At 38.0% G+C, this 22698-nt stretch overlaps 1 protein-coding gene across 1 annotated transcript; it reads left to right on the top strand.

Annotated features, from left to right (window-relative positions):
- The first annotated feature begins 352 nt into the window (after window positions 1-352).
- Window positions 353-6284, top strand: LOC121383307 (kelch-like protein 2). Its single transcript, XM_041513255.1, has 2 exons — window positions 353-878; window positions 4589-6284. Exon 2 carries the CDS (start codon window positions 4604-4606, stop codon window positions 6194-6196), a length of 1593 nt encoding a protein of 530 aa, XP_041369189.1. The 5' UTR covers window positions 353-878; window positions 4589-4603; the 3' UTR covers window positions 6197-6284.
- The last annotated feature ends 16414 nt before the right edge of the window (window positions 6285-22698 follow it).

The raw sequence follows: 22698 nt of genomic DNA on the forward strand, positions 1-22698 counted from the left end.
ATTTCAATTAGATTGGTCTAGCATCGATCTCCGTCAGTGGACCCACTGGACTATTTCTCATTTCAGCCAGTGCACCACGACTGGAATATCAAAGACCGTGCTATGTGCTATCCTGTCTGTGGGATGGTGCAAATAAAAGATCCCTTACTACTAATGGAAATATGTAGCGGGTTTCCTCTCTATGACTATGTCAAAATGACCATATGTTTGACCTCCAATAGGCGATGATTAATCAATCAATGTGCTCTAGTGGTGTCGTTAAACAAAACAAACTTTATAAACCACAAACAGTTTGGCCTCCGCCCCCCCCCCCCCCCCCCCCCATCCCGATATAGGCTCCAACCCACCACCACCAGTACTTCATATACCATACGTATGCGGACCTGTACACTGCAGATATTATATCTATTTATAAAACATGATATCACCCGTTAAGGAAGGGCGTTGAAACACTTTAATTAAGGTTGCGAGACCCCCGGATTGATTCTGTGTATGCCTGATAGGTCTTAATTTATTTTAATTTAATTAAAGTTAAGTTACATGTATCTTTTTCTTTTTGTGTTTTTTTTTAAATTATTATTTCTGTGGGTAGTTAGAAAATTATCGCATACCACAACTGATAAGATTCGGTGTGGAACAGGCCCATCCCCTTGTCACGCTCCGGTAAAATGTGTCACAACCAGGTCATCAGGACCAGCCGCGTTCAACGGATCCGAACACTCCGTGGCGTTACGAAATATTCGATGGACCGGTTTTGTTTAAAGTTTAACTGAATACATGAGTAGTGCAGAAACCAGTCAAGTCGTTTGCAGCTAGTGCCTGTGACGAAATCTATATACTGAACGTAGCTCAGGTGTTTTGTCAGTGTCGGATGGGAAGTAAGTAATTCACTTTTGTAAATTCACTGTTGGCAAATAATGAACGTCCCTGTCGAAATTTAAACAAACATCAAACTACACACATACACGCAGACAGACACGCAGACAGACAGACACACACACACACACACACACACACACACACACACACACACACAGAGGCAGACAAACACAAACACACACACACACACACACACACACACACACACACACACAAGTCACGTTTTGTTAAGGATTTAAACATGGCTGCTGCGAACATATACCAGCATTGTAGGCGATCGATCGAGGGTGTCAGTGGGTGGGATTGGAGACTATTGAGAGAGGTAGCAGTTTACCTCGAGTAGAGTGTTGTCAGTATTTATAATATAAAATATCGAAGACGTACGTCAAAAATAGAAGATCGTATTAATTTGTTAAACAACATCAGATATATACACGTACGTACACACACACACACACACACACACACACACACACACACACACACACACACACATGTACATACATCATTACATACACACATACATATATACATACATACATACCTCAATGGATGCCTCAATAGCTCAAAAGGTATCGTGGCAAGTCTGCAAAGTTGCGGGCGATTCGGTGCCACAGGTTCGAGTCCCAGCAACGGCATGGGACAATTTGTGAGGCCAGAAAGGATTTAATTATCCCCTGCGCCAGTGCGTTAATATCTATGTATGTAACAGTCAACCTCGACATACATACAATATATAGATATTCATAATCAATACATACATACATACATACAAAATGAAACTGGCCGACTATTTTCGGCATTCAACTGGAGAAAAATCCCATTCACGGAAAACCCCGGCTGGTTACCCACAAACTCTAGTGTAGATCCTGAAATCATTAAAGCTCATAAAAGGATAGTGGAAAAAGTGGGTGATATGACAGTTTACACAAATCAGCAAAATCTGTCTGCTATGGAACGTCGTGCTCTCACCAAACTACGCAAACACTGCAAAATTGTTATAAAACCTGCAGATAAAGTGTCAGCCACTGTCATTCTATCAAGGGAGAACTATATCCGGGAAGCCCATCGACAGCTTAATAATTCAAAGTACTACAAAAAATTAGACAAAGCTATTTGGCCTGAGAATTGTAAAAAGTTCAATGCAATTATTCAATGTCTAAACGATCAGGGACATATTAATAAAAAAAACAAGTCAAATATTTAGAAGCCAGGTCACAATCATAAACCCGGAAATTTTATCTACTTCCAAAAACCGATATTAACACACCACCCGGTCGTCCAATCATTTCAGACTGGATCAGAATCGTACAATATTTCAGAATACATAGACTTTCGCTTAAAACCAATTGCAAATAGACATGAAAGTTTTGTGAAAAACACTGAAGATCTTCTATCAAAATTATCAAAAACCAAAATCCCAAAAGATTCATTTTTGGTTACTCTTGATATTGACTCCATGTAAACCAACATAGGTATTGATGCGGGCATTGATTCAGTTAAAGGGACATTCCTGAGTTTGCTGTAATTTTTAAGATGTTATCGACTAACAGAGACGTTTTTAACGATTGTAATTAAATATATATGTTTCTGCATAAAATATTAGTGGCTGTATATTAAACGTGTTTCTGATCGTTCTAATATTATGTGTACAATGTTAAATTTAATTTTATTTCCTAAAATACGTTTGTTTCGTACGTACGAAATTATTTGAAGACAAAATCCAGTTTGGGCTTCTTACAAATATTAAGACGACCAGAAACACATTCAATATACAGACACTGATATTCTAAATAAGAAAATGTATTTAATATGTAAATTTAGAAATATTTTATTAATCGGAAACATCTTACAATGCAGCAAACTCAGGAATGTCCCATTAAGAGAGCATTTGATAAATACCAAGATCCAAGCAGACCAGATAAAAACATTATTGAGCTGTTAGAATTAAGCCTAAAAGGATATGATTTTGAGTTTGATGGAGAAATGTATCAGCAATTATGTGGTTGCCTATGGGCAAACGTTTTAGTCCAAATTTTGCATCTATCTATGTCGCCGAATGGGAAGAGGCTGCTTTAAAGAAATCGAGTAAAACACCTCTTTTGTACCTCAGATATATCGACGATATACTTATCAATGGGCCACATTCTAAAGAAGAATTGTGGAACTGTTTTGGGCTATTAAATCAACAGGATGACAATATCAAACTTAAGGCCACCATATCAGATAAATCAGTTGACTTTTTGGATGTAACAATTTATAAAGGTACACAGTTTGAACCATCAGGTTACCTAGACTATAAAGTGTTTTTCAAACCCACAGACACACACCAACTAATCCACTGCAAGTCTTTTCACCCACGCCACACCTTTAAAGGCATTGTTAAATCTCAGATTATTAAATATCACAGAAATTCGAGTAACAAACAGAATTTCAATGAAGTTTGTTCGCTTTTACTTAGTGCTTTAAAACCAAGGGAATATTCAAAACGGTTTTTAAGAAAAATTAAATCTGAAATTGTTCGAGAATTAGAAAATCCCCTTAGGGCAACTGAAGACTATAAACCATACAAACATCAGCATAACCAATCACCTCAAGTAAGCACTGGCTCCTCTACTACTTGTGACAAAACCAGGTGTAGACTTCACAACTTACTTAAAACGCAGTCGACTTTCAAACGTCAACAGACCAAAATTGAATATCAAATTCGTAGAGACATGAACTGTGATTCGAAAATGTAGTATATCTAATCACCTGTAATTGATGTAAAAAAAACAGTACGTAGGACAAACGCAAAACCAACTGAGAATTAGAGCAGTTTGTCACAAGTATGATATTCGGCATGAAGTTGACACCCCTGTCACCAGTCACTTCAATCTACCTGACCATTCGTTAGATGAAAATATTTGAAATAATTCCAAATGAACAACCCCTGATACTTTGTTCAAAAGACAAAACAGACCTCTTGAGACTTGAACGACAGGCCTTCTGGATTCGTACATTACAGACAAAACAGACATTTGGAATCAACGTTGAATCTGGTAAAGCCGTAGAAAGAGATAAAATAATTTTTCCAATAATTTACAGTAGTTGATATTGGTAAACTTATGAAGGAGGAGTTTTTAAATCTGCAAACTGTTATGAAAAACCCTATCACAGCACGTTTAAAGGATATCATAGTCTCCACACGACTACCCGCCGCCTAAGTCTGCGTCTAAGCCTCTAAACCAGTCCATTTGTTAGCGGTTGGTTTGTTGTCATTCCTTTTCGTAACAATTTTTTAAAAACAAATGCATTGTATCCGGTTGATAAACAAAACATAGTACTAGTGAAATAAATTTAAAAAAAGACTGACCGAAAAATAGTTATATTTTGTATATATCACAACCGTCAATTTAAAATCAATTTCGAATCCCTGGGGTAAAATTAGAAAATAATAATGTTTAGTTTTTAAAACATTCCTGAGCCAGTGCGTTCATTCATTCTTAAATACATACATACATTGTACAAACATACATACATACATACATACATACATACATCAATACATACAGAATGGATGAATGAATGAATGAATGAATAAATGAATGAATGAATGAATGAATAAATAAATGAATGAATGAGATACAAATGTATAAGGTAGAACAGTGTACTTCTATATATGAGAAAGTTAATTAACCTGGTTATTATTTGTATCATTTCTGTTCAGGTATTAGCGAATACAATGGAGAACACACAAGGACATATTCTTCTGAACATTCACCAACAGATCGTTAATGGTGACTTCAACGACCTGCACATTGTGTGCAACGATGGAACAACAACCGGAAGTCGTCTCGTCCTTGCGGCTTTATCACCTTACTTCCGGGCCATGTTTGCTTCAAAAATGACCGAAAGTCGAACGAACATTTTAAAGCTACCCTCTATATCTTTGTCAATATTCGAAGCTGTTCTAAAGATGTATTTGTGCACGGTAAATCTGGTGAATGAAAACAACTGCGTCCAACTTTTAGATGCTGCCGAAATGATGCAGCTTGATCATATCAAAGAACTGTGTAATACTTTTCTAAGGGAAAGCCAGGTACTTACTTGTGCAAACTGTCTGAGTTGGTGGAGAGACATAAAACTCTACCATTTTCTTGATTTGTCCAACCCAGCATTTTGCTATTTGATTGATAACTTAACTGATTTTGTTGAAACAGAAATGTTTGTTCAGCTTTCAAAAACAGAACTTGTAGACATAATTTCAAAAGATAACTTGAAATGTGATGAAGATATTATTGTGAGAGGTGCCATGAAATGGATAGAACACAATACCCCGGATGCGGATGATGTGCGAGATATTTTCGAACATGTGCGGTTAGATATTGTCAGTTCTCAAGTTGTCAGTGAAATTGCGAATTCAAACATCGTTCGACAAAATAGCTATGTTCAGCGTATGTTACAACAAGTACTTTGTCAACCAGTCGAAACAACACTATCGCGTTTTAGTTTCAAACGGCCTGATGTGTTCGTACTTCAACACGATAACAATTTACTTCTGTCTTGCTTTACATCAAAAAACAAGTGGGAAGATGTCCCACCAGCCCCAGTAGATCCAGGTGATTACTATGCAGCAGCCAGTCTGGACAACAAGATCTACATAACCGGTGGGAAAGACAAACAGAAATGTACATTGATTTACGATATCCTTGGCAAAGTGTGGACAGTGGGACCATCTCTCATGAATCAGTATTACAGTCACTGCATGGCTGCAGCAGCCAGTTCTAAAGTCTACGCAATAGGCGGTTGGCTTAGTAACGAAATTGAAGAACTGAGCCAGAGTGACACGAATTGGGAGGTTGTTGGGCGTTTGGGAATGAGAAGAAAAAATGCTTTTACTGTTACAGTTGGTGAGAACATTCTCATTATGGGTGGAGAGATGTGCGGATCCAGCAGCGATCTCATCCAGTGTTTTAATACCAGAACTCTCGCTCTCAACACACTGAAAACACACCTGCCCCGTATCGGAATGGCACTAAGAGGACAGGCACAACTCCCAGACGTGCATCTGTTGGACAGTAACGGTTATGTATCTCACGCCAAGATCACCGAAAAGGATGGGGAAATCCATGTTCAGTCTAAATATGTAGCGATGTGGGAATCAACTGGGTGCTGTTTTGGCGTTGTGCATCAGCACGGAAGTTTGCTGAAATTTAACTTTAGAGGAATCACGAAATTCAACCTCGCTGAAGGTAAAGAAGAAGAGTGTTCATTGCTCAGGTCACCCAGAAGAGGTACGATATACAACATCCTGCCGGTGTGGTCTGGAAATTGATGAGCGCAAACTATAAATAATTAATTTTAATCAAGTAATCTCAATGTTATGGCTCGCCTTGTGGTTTGAAAGTTAAAGTTAATGTTTGTTTTTGTTTTTGTAGAGCACTAGAGCATACCGGTCACGGTGGCGTCGTGGCATGCCATCGGTCTACAGGCTGGTAGGTATTGGGTTCGAATCCCAGTCGAGGCATGGGATTTTTTATCCAGATACCGACTCCAAACCCTGAGTGAGTGCTCCGCAAGGCGCAATGGGTAGGTGTAAACCACTTGCACCGACCAGTGATCCATAACTGGTTCAACAAAGGCCATGGTTTGTGCTATCCTGCCTGTGGGAAGCGCAAATAAAAGATCCCTTGCTGCCTGTCGTAAAAAGAGTAGCCTATGTGGCGACAGCGGGTTTCCTCTAAAAACAGTGTCAAAATTACCATATGTTTGACGTCCAATAGCCGATGATAAGATAAAAAATCAATGTGCTCTAGTGGCGTCGTTAAATAAAACAAACTTGGTGTTTTTTTTAGCACTAGAGCACATTGATTTATTAATCATCGACTATTGGATGTCAGGCATTTGGTAATTTTGACATATAGTCCTAGAGAGAAAACCCGCTACATTCATTTCATTGGTAGCAAGGAATCTCTTATATGGTCGGGACGTAGCCCAGTGGTAAGGCTTGATGCGCGGTCGGTCTGGGAACGATCCTCGTCGGTGGTCCCATTATGCTATTTCACGACTTGTATATCAAAGGCAGTGGTATTTGCGGGTTTCCTCGTTCAGACTATATTATGTCAAAATTACCAAATGCTTGACATTCAATAGCCGATGATTAATAAATCAATATGCTCTAGTAGTGTTGTTAAACAAAACAAACTAACCATCCTACAGAAAGAATAACACATAAAATGCGCCTGTCAGATCACTCTATTCAAGAAATGGACACATTGTTGAACAATTCACCAAAATGTAATATTTTAAGGCATTCAACAGATACGTTTTGTTTACAATACCATCTGCGGATATCATTACATATTAGGCGGGACGTAGCCCGGTTGCAAACCGCTCGCGTGATGCGCGATTACTTTGTGATCGAAAATTACCAAATGTTTGACATCCAATTGCCGATGATTAATATATAAATCAATGTGCTCAAAACTAATTCTTTTTTTCATTACCTATTTGTTATTCATCTCTTATCACAAAATTTCGAGTTTTATCCCACCAATTACTCATTGAACAAGGAAGATATTTTGGAACGGTGTAAAAAATACTACAAGTTAAGACCAACTGTTTTTCAATTAATATAATTACTGGGGGGGGGGGGGGGGGGGGGGTCAGAATAGTAAACAACTTTGTAACCTTGGAAAATATTTAAAATGTGCATTACATTTACTATCGCAACGTGAATAACTGTCCATCCTCCAAATACACACCCACTTGTTTTTGTTATTGCTGATGATTGTTTATATATGTTTATAATATTTTATCTTGTATCAGTGTTTTGGTGGGACTAATATTATTATTGTCAACTAATAACGTAAAACAATTAACGAAATTGTGTAAATATGTATTAGACTAGTCGCAGCAACAACTCCGAGAAAAGATAAGTTTTGGTGTTTCTACTTATCACTCTCCACAATGCATTACGATGTGCTTTTATATAATGGAAGTAAAATTATGTGATAAATTATGGATAATGTATTATGAGTATGTACTAGTATATCATTATGTCATGAGTTATAAATCTCTCTCTCTCTCTCTCTCTCTCTCTCTCTCTTCTCTCTCTCTCTCTCTCTCTCTCTCTCTCTCTCTCTCTCTCTCTCTCTCATTGTTATTATTAGTAGTAATAGAAATAGTAGTAGTAGTAATAGTAGTGGTGGTGGTAGTGGTAGTGGTAGTACTAGTAGTACTAGTAGTAGTAGTGGTAGAGGTATTAGTAGTAGCAGCAGTAGTAGTGAGAACAGCGTGTTGGAACCTTAATTGGATATAGGCTTTTAAAAACGACTGACATAATTAGTGATGGGAATCGGTTGGAATTTCATCATCGATCATCGGTTATAATCGGTTGGTACCAGCCAACTAACTTTCGGTTACACAATCGGTCAGAACTGTATGAACATAAGAAGGATTCGAATTATATAGAACCATGGGCCTATTGTGTTCACCCTACAAATGGCTAATTTTACCTTTAATAAATTTACTATCTTTTTCTTTATGTACACATGAAAACCAATACAAACCCTGGAGGAACAATTATTTCTCCACACAATCCATTATGGATGTTTATAATCGATCATCACAGCGAAATAGTCAAACCGATCACAATTTCATAATAATATAATCGATAATTGGAACACCACTAAGAATAATTATTTGGGGTTGAAAACGTCCGACGTTAGTAGTAGTCTCGATCCGCTTATTTAATTTATTAGAGTTAATAGATGGATAGGCCATTGAAAAATCTTGTTAAAATTTTCAAAATGTGGCGTGTTTTTAAATTAAATCTTGGGCCGTGCTATGTAACAGGAAAGAGAGGTTTTATCGCTTGTTTGCGCGTGCTGTTATGCGTTAGTGTCAAAAAGCGTAATCAAGTTAAGCCACTTTGAGTCTCGTGAATGTCATTTATCTGGTAACGAAGAAAATGAATAGTCCATGAGGACACTTAACCAAGACAGATGTCACTCGCGACTGGTCCTGTCTGATCCGGGTTTATTCGTTCCCGGAGTACCTAAACACTACCGTGCACGGATAAACAGAATTTGTCGCTCTTGAAGGATGGTTTAGACCCCGCAACAGCTGTCATGTTGGACCGGCGGTAAAGATCAAAGTGAAACTGATATGTCATTTGTTGTTCTTTACCGCAGGGAATGGTCAATATCCACAAAGATTAATATGCACTGTCCGTGTAGGCTAACGGCGGACATTACAAACTGGTTTTATCTGCGGGTTAACTCTGTCGGAAAGTAAAACGGTTAAAATACCTAGCTGTTTCTTAAAGGTTAAATTACAATAAAATATTTACGTATGATTTAAATCTATTTTTCTCTGTTTTCTTAATAACGAGCTGCAAAGCGTCTTAGAAAATGCCTATGCTAAAACGTTCCAAACTTTATTCTCAATCTGAACGACAAAAATTTGATGTTTGACATCCAATGTGAGATGGCAGGGGCTGTTTGCAGGACGAACCTACCCGGGATGAAACGACTCAGGGCGAATCTGGATACGGGTGAAACGACCTGATACCCATCCAATAGCCGAGGATTAGTTAATCACTGTGCTCTAGTGGTGTAGTTAAACAAAACAAACTTTAACACAGTTGTTATCCGCGATCAAGATCGTATCTCTTTTTATTCTAAAAAAGGAAGAAGTTTGTTTTGTTTAACGACAGCACTAGAGCACATTGATTTATTATCTAAAAGAAAGATTACATCGTTATTCATATTCATGAGTGGTCATTCTTTTTTTTCATTTCAACTTATTTTCGTGCTTATATCCAATTAAGGTTCAAACACGCTGTCCTGGTCACACACCTCTGCCCAGGACAGTGGGATAATTTTTAGTGAGTAGTGGTTAGTGAGAGAGAAGATGGTGTAGTGATCTAACCCCTACCCATCGAGTCGTTAAAACTTGCTCTGGGTGGGAGCCGGTACCGGGCTGTGAACCCTGTACCTACCAGCCTTATGTCCGATGGATTAACCATGAATGAATGAATGAATGTTTAACGACACCCCAGCACGAAAAATACATCGGCTATTGGGTGTCAAACTATGGTAATGCAAATAAATAAAGTGATGATCAACATCAATATAAAAATTCAAGGTTTAAACAAAAACAGTGTAAAGAACTGTGCAAAAATACAAATATCACAGAATTTTACGGACACCGAATTTTACTCTAAACTTCAATTTGTGCTGTATTGGCCATTCTCAAAGAGAATGTTACACCCCTGCACCACGGTGAGGTTACAGCACGCGCAGGGGAAGGATTAACCATGACGCCACCGATACCGGTCATTCTTGATCATGTTCAGTCTATATTCAAAGGAGTTAACTCATGGTAAAAGTGTTTTTATTTTATCCAAAAAGCAATTATAATGCAGGATTTATTGGCAATGAAAACAAACGCAATATCATCTCCTGATATTTACCTATAATTTGGCAAAAACATTGTTTTCTTCTCTGGTTTTAACTTCGTGTATTATCAGTGGCGGATTTAAAGGAACACTGGAGGCCCGCCTAACCCCCAACCCCACCCCACTCCCCCCCAAAAAACAACCCACACAACATGATTTGCGATAGTTATATTTTTATTTTAGGTTTTAATCTTTTACGTTGGAGAATACGAAGAATCCCTACGGCAACGTCTGTGGCTATCAGCCACATGTCACTGGACACCCCCCCCCCCCAAAAAAAAATGTTTTCTGGATCCACCACTGATTAGGGAGTTAACATTTAACACCCAATCCCCCCACCCCACCCCCACCCCCTAGTGCTTTTAGGCTAGGTACGGTAAAGCCAGACAGTTCGCCAATCACCCAAATAACCATCCAGTACTTTTGATTTTTTTTCCCTTGTAAATACACTTTGCAAAATAGCGAATTAGCAGACAATGAGCGGACAATGCAGTGATGGTCTGACTAAATCTACTGATGATGTACGTGTTTCTGTCAATATACAACACAAACCGTGTAAAATATTCAACTAACTACAATTCAACCACTCTTTACGATATAATTTTGTGGATTGAAAGACGTGATGGTCCTTACTTGAGTTTGCAAATAGCATCTGCATATTTTGTGTCTTCAAAAATTAAATTTAGTAGATGGAGAAACACCGAAAGATCGTTAAAAATATGTAGATTCTGTTATAAAAATGAATTGAAGTATAAGTAACATTTCAGTTCTTCGGTGTAATCTAATCTTTAGTATTTTACGATTCAACTAGAAGTATTCCTAAATTAGAGATTACGAATGTCATAGCACTGAAAACGTTTTTACAGTATGCTCTATTAATAACTTTTGTTGGAATCATTTACACATAACGTAGATAATCCCAAATCATTTACACATAACGTAGATAATCCCAAATCATTTACACATAACGTAGATAATCCCAAATTATTTATACATCACAGAAACAACCCCAGATCATTTACACATAACGTACATAATCCCAAATTATTTACACATCACAGAAACAACCCCAGATCATTTACACATAACGTAGATAATCTATTCCAAATATATTCCAAAATGATTTACACATAATGTAGATAACTCTAAATAATTTACACATCACAGAGATAACCCCAAATAATTTACACATAACGTAGATAATCCCATATTATTTACACATCACAGAAACAACCCCAGATCATTTCCACATCGCATAGAAAACCCCAAATCATTTACTCATGACACAGATATTCCAAAATTATTTACACATAACGTAGATAATTCTAAATAATTTATACATCACAGCGATAACCCCAAATCATTTACACATAACGTAGATAATCCCATATTATTTACACATCACAGAAACAACCCCAGATCATTTACACATCGCATAGAAAACCCCAAATCATTTACTCATGACAGATATTCTAAAATTATTTACACATAACGTAGATAACTCTAAATAATTTACACATCACAGAGATAACCCCAAATCATTTACACATAACTTAGATATCCCAAATCATTTACTCATGACATGGATATCCCAAAATCATTTACACATAACATAGATAACTCGAAATCATTTACACATAACATAGATAATCCACATCATTTACACATCACAGGGATAACCCAAATCATTTACATATAACATAGATCAACCACAAATCATTTACACATAACATAGATCAACAACAAATCATTTACACATCACAGGGATAGCCCCATTTCATTTATACATAACATAGATCAACGACAAATCATTTACACATAACATAGATATCCCAAAATTATTTACACACAGTACAGATAGTTTTCCAAAATCATTACACATAACATAGATAACCATTTAAACGTGGCATAAATAACCTAAATTAATGATAAAATACAGTAAACGCTCTGTTTAAGCTACGTGTTGTTAAAAAGGTGTTTGTAAATACTTGCATGTGTACAACATTTTATATACTCAAACATCAATGCCAGCAGCACAGGTAAAACATATGTTTCTGTGTGTTAGAGAATAATAGATGAGTGGCCGTTAGACACCATTTATCTTACAACGATTTGTTTTAAACTGTATTTAACAAGCGAAAGCGAGTTTGATATGTTTTTCAAAAAGAGTTGTGAGATAAATGATATATCACAGACACGAATGTATTATTCTATTTGTTACATATCCTCAAAAACCAGGTTTTAAGCAAATTTTAACATCTTTATCGACTAAAAGTTATTTACAGCCCTTTCATTTGTAGCTAACTTACGCGTCATCGACAAATATTTGTCAGGTTAACTGTACGTGACAGTGTAATCGTTTTCAATCGAGCTACTTATAATTTGGTTCTTATAAGCCTCATCTGTTTGATTTTATTTTTATTCCAGGCTGATTCTTTTAGGTTTTTTTTTTTCACATTTCTTTTTTTTCACCTAAGAACTTGATACCAATGTCTTGCGTAATGCTGAGTAGTGTTCGCCTGTCATTTAAACTAAAATCATCCTTCAGCTCTCTTCAGTACTACCCAATAGCAGATGTATTTTTTGTGCTGGGGTGTCGTTAAACATTCATTCATTCTCTTCATTACTCTTGATTTTGTCTTCTTTTATCATAGCCATTAATGTTCATGATATCTTTAAATGTTCTTACCTTCTTATACCATTTTTCAGTTTTATTATATTCTTCTTCATAGCCTTTCTGGATCATTTTACCAAACTCTTAGAACAAGCAAGTAATATACTGTTGTATTTATCATTCAATATCAAATTTCGTAGCTACTAGATTATTGAGAGTATCTAAAATTATGGTTTTCTTTCCTTTCTTTGGTTTCTTGCATAAGTATATCATTCTTCCCATTCCATCGAGAATACCCTCATTTTGTAGTTTGGTAGTGACTTTGAATGTATATTCTTATGTCATTCCTGCTAAACCCTTCTTATGTTTTCCTTTTGCGGTTCATTATAAATTTGCTGAAAACAAATACGTATAGGACAGAAAGAAAGCGAACCTCAATAAATATGTACATCTAGCACCTGGAAGAATGGATACAAAATAATATTGGTCAATATTAATGTGATTCCATAAATAAATACATTAATTGTAATTTTAATATCTATGCTTCATGTAAAGTTTTTGGCATCAAATTTGAGATCAGCATCTTGAAAAACATAAGAAATCATATATTACAATCTACAGTGTATTGAAAATACACATAATGTTGTGAACAATTATACTTTTGGCCAAATGTCAAGATAGGTATAAAAAAAAAAAAAAAAAGAAGAAAGATTCCATCAGATTTGGATTCTACTGACAAAGCGGCCATAGAAACAACTCTGTTCCGAAAAGTATCAAAGTTCGCCCAACCCTATTAGTAGCAATGGATCTTTTATATGCACCATTCCACAGACATGCAAGTACTACATACCACGGTATTTGATATACCAGTCGTGGTGCACTGGGTGGAACGAGAAATATCCCAACAGGCCCACTAACAGGGATCGAGCCTAGTCCGACCGCGCATCAAGCGATCAATCAATCAATCATTTGACTCGTGCTTACATCCACTGAAGGTTCATGCACGACTGTCCTGGGCACATCTTCCGAGATTCCCCGGTGGATGTGCTCAAGACAGGGGAGGGGTTATGGTGGGGTGATTAGTCTATGGAATATACAGTTTGAATAAGAAGAGAAAGAACAAAAACATATTTTTCTCAAGCGAGCGCTTTACCAGTAGAATATGTAAAACAATGGAGGCTAATCGTACATGCGCGAAGTCTTCACTGAGACTGTGTGCAACGAAATTATGGGGATTTGTCAATATGGTACGTAATTATAGTGAGGAAATCACCACAGCTGACGATGTCAAGGCCAGACTGCGACTGTCAGGAAGTAAATTTGCAATTCAGTAGCCATTGTTGTTGTATTAAACACCTCATACGTGGGTGTTGTTCTTGTATTAGTTCCAACTCGCACTCATTTCTAAAATGTTCTTTAAACGGCGAGTCGCATAAATGATTACAACTGTGTCGAAGTGGGTGTCATGGTGGTAATTTATTATATTACAACTCGTTTAAAAACATATCAACTAGCCTTCGCTCGTTAGATACGTTTTGAAGCAAGTGGTTCTAAGATTAATGGTATCTGTTAGCCACTCATGCGCGATCGGTCTAGGATCGATCCCCGTCGGTGATCCCATCAGGCTATTTCTCGTTCCAACCAGTGCACCACGACTGGTATATCAAAGGTCGTGATATGTACTATCCTGTCTGTGGGATGGTGTATATAAAAGATCCATTGCTACTAATGGAAAAATGTAGCAGGTTTCCTCTCTAAGACTATACGTCAAAATTACCAAATGTTCGACATTCAATAGCCGATGAGTGGTGTCGTTAAATAAAATAAACGTTTAACTTTAACCCATGCAGTATTCTCCATTTTCTAAATGTATATAACAGTCAAAGGCGTCACTACAGGGCAAACTATTTCACGAGAACCGTTGTTCTGTTCGCGTGTCGGTTACGCAACTTTAAAATCACGAGAACCGCCAATCGGTTACGTGGTGAACAATTACATTCTAAAAATAAAAGTACCATATATCAGTAATGAAAGTGAAAACCAGTTTATGTTTTTAAATACATTTGAACTACCAATGTGTTTTAGGATTACTAGTATTAGGTAGGCCTAACTCATCGGTTACGAGGACTATATTCACGTAACCGAACAATTGGTTACCTGAGTAGAACTCACGTGAACTGACTTCCAGTTACCTAAACTTTTGAAATATTTTCCCCTGCACTATATATGTAAATTCTGTGTGCGGGACTTCCTTCTCGTTGACTAGGGTTGTCCATATGTAGTTCATCTCATTTGGCAAGAAAACATTATTTTGTCTGGGGATGTACGGTTTGGAGTAGGTTTTCAACAATACAAATGTCACAATAATTGATCAAACCCGTAGATATCAAGGCACCTTAATGTGTACTTGATGCGGCCTAGTAAAACATGTTGCTAATTTAAACTAAAGTGATCGACGCTATAAGTTGATCAAAGCGTATCTACAGACGGACTATACGCACCATAGAACGTCAGGAGACCCCCCTCCCCCTACCCCTCCATCCCTGCTCCCCAAACACCAAAGCATTTCTGTTTCAATTTATTTTCCGGGGAGCATCACTTAGTCTTAGAGAGAAAACACGCTATATTTTTCCATTAGTAGCAAGGAATCTTTTATATGCACCATCCCACAGACAGGATACCACATACCACGGTCTTTGATATACCAGTCGTGGTGCACTGGTTTGAACAAGAAATAAGCCCAATGGGCCCACCGACGGGGATCGATCCTATACCGACCGCGCATCAAGCAGAAGCTTTACCACTGGGCTACCTGCCGCCCCACACCACAGAGGAATAAACTACAAAACATACAGGTGAGCTTCTGATAGAGCGGTTTGTGCACGTGGCTGGTGGGTGAAAATACGACCATACTAATTAATTAGAAAGAAAGAAAGAAAGAAAGAAAGAAATGTTTTATTTAACGACGAACTTAAAACATTTTATTTACGGTTATATGGCGTCAGACTTATGGTTAAGGACAACACAGATTTTGAGAGAAAACCCGCTGTCGCCACATCATGGGCTACTCTTTCCGATTAGCAACAAGGGATCTTTTATTTGCGCTTCCCACAGGCAGGATAGCACAAACCATGGCCTTTGTTGAACCAATTATGGATCACTGGTCGGTGCAAGTGGTTTACACCTACCCATTGAGCCTTGCGGGGCCCTCACTCAGGGTTTGGAGTCAGTATCTGGATTAAAAATCCCATGCCTCGACTGGGATCCGAACCCAGTACCTACCAGCCTGTTGACCGAGGGCATAACCACGACGCCACTGAGGCCGGTAATTAATTAGAAAGGCAAAAAGCTTGAATTTGAGTAGCCGAATACATGTTAATGTCCAATATTCAGAGGGTGGATGGAGGAATTTTCTAGGGAGAGTGTGCAACGTTTAAAATGTTATCTCCAGTAGTCAGGGAGAGGATGCAATGTCTAAAACATGTACCTACAGTATTCATAAGTACACTAACACATTATCTATATGGCCATTTTTTCATAGAACTATCAAGCTCACCAATATATCACACGTTCATTGATTTCACACTGGAGGCATCCACACTATCTATGAGTCTTATTAATGAACATATAAAAGGTGGTGGGTTAAAAAGATGTGATTGGGAGGAGGAATGTAACCCCCCCCCCCCCCCAGTGTGCATGTTATCCACTAAAAACCAGTAAATGCATTGTATTCATTTGCTAAACATTGGATTTTAAAGACGCACTTACAGTTTCGGGGGAGGGGGTAAGAGGGTGCGCACCCAGGCACTGTTGAATCCGCACGTGATACGGCAGTAGCACTCGACGCGTAACTAATTGAAGGCGCTAACACTTTTCGTTGTATTCTTTATCAACTCCAGCCACGTTTTTGTGAGCACCACACTAATCAGCAGCAACGCTTCTCTGTCCTGTAACATAATCATTTAAGCGCATTGTTCCAAAGACGATATTTTTGTTATGCAGTCTAGTCATTATATATAAACACACGTTCACACGAATGTATTTTTATAACACTTTACGCCATTGTTCTGCCTTTTATTGGCACTTTTATTTTTAACGAGTCTGGTTCGTATAAAAACGGTCTGAGGACACGCTAGTTTGATATGACAACAGATTTTTTTTATTATTATCCTATCAGTAGACTTTATAGAACAATTTATTATCCTTACAGTTTATCTTCATGTTCGGCTATCATATCACTTCCCGGTTTCTCACATAATTGGTATTTCTTCTTCTTCTTCTTCTTCTTCTTCTTCTTCTTCTTCTTCTTCTCGTTCGGTTTCATATGCTCACTAAATATGTGCTGCATCAATGAACTGCCCCATAGCTTTTCTTTGATGCTTTTTTCTTCTGGCCAGATTGGCACAACACAGAGAGATTCCACGCAACTATAGGATAGTTCCAGCTATGGACTGTTAAATCATTAGGGAAATATGCTACAGAACACCAGATATCGGGGATTTTTTTTCTTTCTTTCTTTCTGAGAAGAAACACGACACAATGCTTGTGTTCTAAACACCAGATTGCGTGCGGGTGGCCAATATGAGTCTGGATGAGGAATGGTAGAATTGGAACTCGGCGGAACCAGGAATTTCACGCGTCCCGGAACAAATGAGATATTAACGCGGGGCTCATTATACTTGTCAAACGTATATCCTCGGATATGTGGCTGTTACTGACTCGAGGCGGGAAGTATCAGTCAGCAGACAGACACGTTTAGTGCTGCTAACACCTGCTGGAAGATTGCACATCCTTCCTATCTTTATATATATATAAACCAGGGGCCTAATTCACAAAAGTCTCTTAGGCTCTGCTAAACAACAATGCATCCTCTTTGCAAGTATTTTTGCATTGCACTGCGATGTCGCAAAGTTGCGAGAGTTTAGTGAATTAGGTCCCAGATCTGTAGTGGGTCTGTCCGTCTACGTGTCTGTGTGCGATCTGTAAATGTGTGTATGTCTGGTTTCTCTCAAACACACATACACAAGCACAGGTAGACAGACAGGTAAACAGGTAGGCAGACAGGTAAACAGGTAGGTTCGCTCATGCATGTACGCACACGCACACGTCTGCCCTTACGTCACGCATACATAATGTCAATTACATGTACTTTGTACAGAATAAGGGTACATAGGTCTATATTGTAAAATGCTACATATAAATGTATGTGAAAATGTAATGGTATATCCCGTGATGCGTGTGGTGGTAAATATGAGCATGGATGTATGTACACCATTTATGAATATAGCTAGTTCTGTTTTACGTGACAAACGTTGCGGCATCCATTGGTGTTGTATTTATAGAATTCGTCTTTTGTACGTAATATTTAGCACGATTTGGTATGGTATTCGACTGAACCTGAGCGCAAAACATATTACTGAAAAGTGTGGTATCGGGTAAGTACAAATAAGGATGTCGACAGTGCAAACCAAAAGAGGAGAAACGATCAGAACGACTTGTGTATTTTTATTGTTATAGATGGTGTGGGAACAGCACGTGCAACACGTGATCTGAATATGTAGCAAGGATATGTACTATTTGTATAAACGATACAGAACCACGAAGAACATGCCGCACGTGCTTTGAAATTAAGAAAATGGATGAATGTCTAAATAACGGCAGTAACCGAAAACACGTACACCACGTGTTATTCTGGGACCAGTAATGAAATAGATTTCCCGCCAACAGGCCAACACTGCCTTAGTGTCTTACATTTGACGAAGACGTGGAACCGTTGCAAATTGAATAATTCTAACAGATTAATATCCGCATTCACGCGTTGGTGCACTTTTTGCACACATGTCAGACAGCTTTGAGCAATTCTTCAGCCTTAAAATTTAATTACGCTGCATTTTCTAGAAGTACGTAAGTTAATTTGGAACAGTAAGCCGAAAATATGCTTGGTGGCCTGCACGGAATTTCATACCAGGTAGAAACACCAGGCAACGCCGAACAAGACTTGATGCTCAATTGTAATTATAAAAACAAACAATATGACCATGATCAACGCGTTTTAACTTAACTTTAAGATTTGTTGCCCACTGATTATCAATGATGGTTACGAAATATGTAGCGTGATTAAGTCTCAATAAACTGCCTTTATGGAACTTTCAATCATACGGTTAATTTTCGTGCTTATATATTCAATCTAAGGTTCAAGAACGCAGTTCTGGATACGCAAGTTCAGCTATCTGGTCTGTTTGTTTAGAACACCGTGTTAATGGTCAACGAATGGATGCATCTATGTGTATATTTAATGATACTCCGGCATTCAAAATAGTAAGCACGGCTATTGGATGTCAAACAAAGATAAAGACATACATTGATGAATTGAAGGAAGGAAGGAAATGTTTTATTTAACGACGCACTCAACGCATTTTATTTACAGTTATATGGCGTCGGACATATAGTTAAGGATCACACAGATATTAAGGGAGGAAACCCGCTGTCACCACTTCATGGGCTACTCTTTTCGATTGGCATCATATGCACCATCCCATAAACAGGATAGCACATACCACGATGTACCAGTCGTGGTGCACTGGTTGGAAACAAAGATAAAGACATACATGAATGCACTGGTGATCAACATAATGGTTACCGGAAACTGGTGTTACACTTTCCCACTGAGCTATTAAAAATGTTGGAGCCGTTACTTACCAGTCTTACGTCCGCTCTTCTCAACTTCTCAACCACTACTCCTCCAAGACAATGAAACAGTCAGACCAGTATTGAGGACGTAGCCCAGTGGTAAAGCGTTCGCTTGATGCGCGGTCGGTCTTGGATCGATCCCCGTCAGTGGGCCCATTGGACTATTTCTCACTCCAGCCAGTGCATTACAACTGGTATATCAAAGGCCGTGGTATGAACTATCCTGTCTGTGGGGTGGTGCATATAAAAGATCCTTGCTGCTAATTGTAACAAGTAGCCCATGAAGTGGCGACAGCGGCTTCCCTCTCTCAATATCTGTGTGGTCCTCAACCATATGTCTGACGCCATATAACCGTAAATAAAATGCGTTGAGTGCGTCGTTGAATAAAACATTTCTGTTTGTCCTAACCATATCATGTTAAACATTTTAAAAGTTAGTCTTCTGTAACCACGTTAAATAGTATAGCTACAATATGTTTCTAGCATAGTTATGTCTGTACAGAATACAGTAATATAATGTATGATTGAATGCCACCAACATGAGGCTAACTGGCAGTAGCTTCCTGATTCTGTCGATGATCATGAGGGTTTGATTGCAGGCAATATTTCCTGTTACTTTTTATGTGTTCCTTTCTTCTTTTTTTTCTATCAGTGTATGTCACGTTCATTTTGATACCTTGCAGAGTTTTTCTGAATTTGATGTTTTAGGTATGAATCAATGAATGGATGTTTAACGACATCCCAGCACACAAAACTGTTGGGTGTCAAACAAGGTTAGTACATCAATATGATTTATAGATGTACTTACCTTGTTTCACACCCAATAGTCAATCTCTATTTTTTTTTTTTTTTTTGTGCTCGGGTGTCGTTAAACATCCACTCATTCATTCACACCAAAACAAATTAACTAACTCAAAAAAACTCTACACGGTTTCAAAATGAACGTATACACAAACAGCACCAGCTTCGAAATGTCACTGCAGTAATATGTTATGTCACTTAATCAGGGAGACAGTCTTCTGAATTCTAATGGTACTGTGACGGGACATGCTCTTATTTTTTTTCGCCTGTGGCGATACTAATTGTTTTAGAGGGCCGTGTATGCCAATATGCACTTAGACCAGGTGGGCACTTTGTTACGTAATACCTCCGCGCGACCGTACCCTCTAATACACACCCAGACCAGGTGCGGAGGCCATGTGGCCAGTAGTTACGTAATACCTCCGCGAGTTCTGTTTTACGACCAGGGGATTGTCAGCGATTGGCGACAGCTAGTCTGACTATCGAAGTAAAATATGCCGTCTTGGTCGCTGTGGAAATATCACTTGTAGGTATTCGGTACTGCCTTGTACCCCCAGGCGATATTCGGTTTTATAATAAATAGCTAGGATTTTAGATATATCGAGAGAAACATAGGAAGGCTGCAGGGGAAACGGACGTCGTCCACTGAACGAAATATATAAGTTCAGTCCGGACGTGGTAAATATATTATTTCTGCTCTGTTGTATAACCTGGATCTGATTGATGTGACTTTAAATATTTTAATACTGTATTATACCAATATTATTTAGACAGAGTTTCCGGTAAACTGACGAAGTAAATTGTAGGCTTCACTGTCTAAAATTATTAAAGCTTAGCCAGTCATCCTAGAAGACCTAGGTAAACTGTAGGTTATTGTCTTTATTGTGATAGGTACCAGTATTAATTCTGTATTACAAGGTTACTGAATGAGTAGTTAAGGATTAATGAAAAATTAACCAGTTAGGAAATAGAGTTGTAATTCCTTTATTAATTAAGTTCCCCTGGCAGCGTTTCTCAATTATCACACGTGTGTGTGTTGTATCACGGTGAAGTGATTAGAATATTGTGTAAACTAGACACCTAGTGATTAACTAATTAAGTGATTAGTTCTGGGTTGTTATTATTATTGTTGTTGTTAACTAATTAACTGCGGCAAATATATTTGTCAGCTTAAGGTTAATACAGATTCCAAAGTGTAACGTGCTATATTATATATACTTTATATAAGATCGTATCTCTGTTTATACCTAGAGCCGAGCTACTCGGGTATACACTGCCCGATACAGAGAGATCTAATAGATATACAGTTAGGAGAGATATTTGGATAATCGTGTTTTATTCAGTTACGGGTATTATAGGATCCCCGTGACAGGTACCCTCAATACGCGAAGATGCCAACCTGGTCGTTAACATCTAGCATCGTTTCGGAATCACACTGAATCACATGTTTATCTGGACACTGCATTGGCCTAACAGGACACGGTTCAACGGTTTTCTTCTCAGGAATAGCAACAAAACAGCAGGTATAGATATTGTCCATTTGGAACCGATCCAAGATGTTTCTCCATCTATACCAATTATCGAACCACTTACAAGAAGATGGCGAAAACATCTCTTATTTTCTAGATTCTTATTTTTATTAACCAGTTCGTTTACAATAATATTGTTTACGGCTCACTGTCTTGTTTAGCTATTGGTTATATTTTATCGCCACCATCTAAATGGAAAAATCTAGTTATTTTCATTTTTATCTTGAATGCGCCTTCAGTTTCTATTGTTTCTCTAAGTTATAATCTGTTTTGTTATCTCCTCCTCACGTGGCAGTCTAGCGACTGAAACGTGTAGTATCTTGAACACCTTTTGTATTCCCCCTTCATTGAATGCCTGGTATTTGTAGTTTTGTCTTTAAAATACATATATGTTGTTATCTTCTATTGCTACAGGTATTCGTAAAATTGTATTGCTTCATTTGTATAATTCATTTTCAGATACATCCCATTCTTCCATAGGAAAAAGAAATGTTTTAGTTAAACGACGCACTCAACACGTTTAATATACGCTTATATGGCATCACACATATGGTTAAGGACCACACTTCATGGGCTACTCTTTTCGATTAGCAGCAAAGGTTCTTTTATATGCACCTTCCCACAGACAGGGTAGTACATACCACGGTCTCTGATATACCAGTCGTGGTGCACTGGCTGGAATGAGAAGTAGCCCAATGATCTCAGACCGACCGCGCATCGAGCGAACGCTTTACCACTGT

Source organism: Gigantopelta aegis, chromosome 10 (genome assembly GCF_016097555.1).
Source record: "Gigantopelta aegis isolate Gae_Host chromosome 10, Gae_host_genome, whole genome shotgun sequence".
Taxonomy (NCBI): domain Eukaryota; kingdom Metazoa; phylum Mollusca; class Gastropoda; order Neomphalida; family Peltospiridae; genus Gigantopelta; species Gigantopelta aegis.

What these genes read in the sequence shown, in the direction of transcription:
- LOC121383307 (XM_041513255.1), top strand. Translation starts at nt 4,604, where the DNA reads ATGGAGAACACACAAGGACATATTCTTCTGAACATTCACCAACAGATC.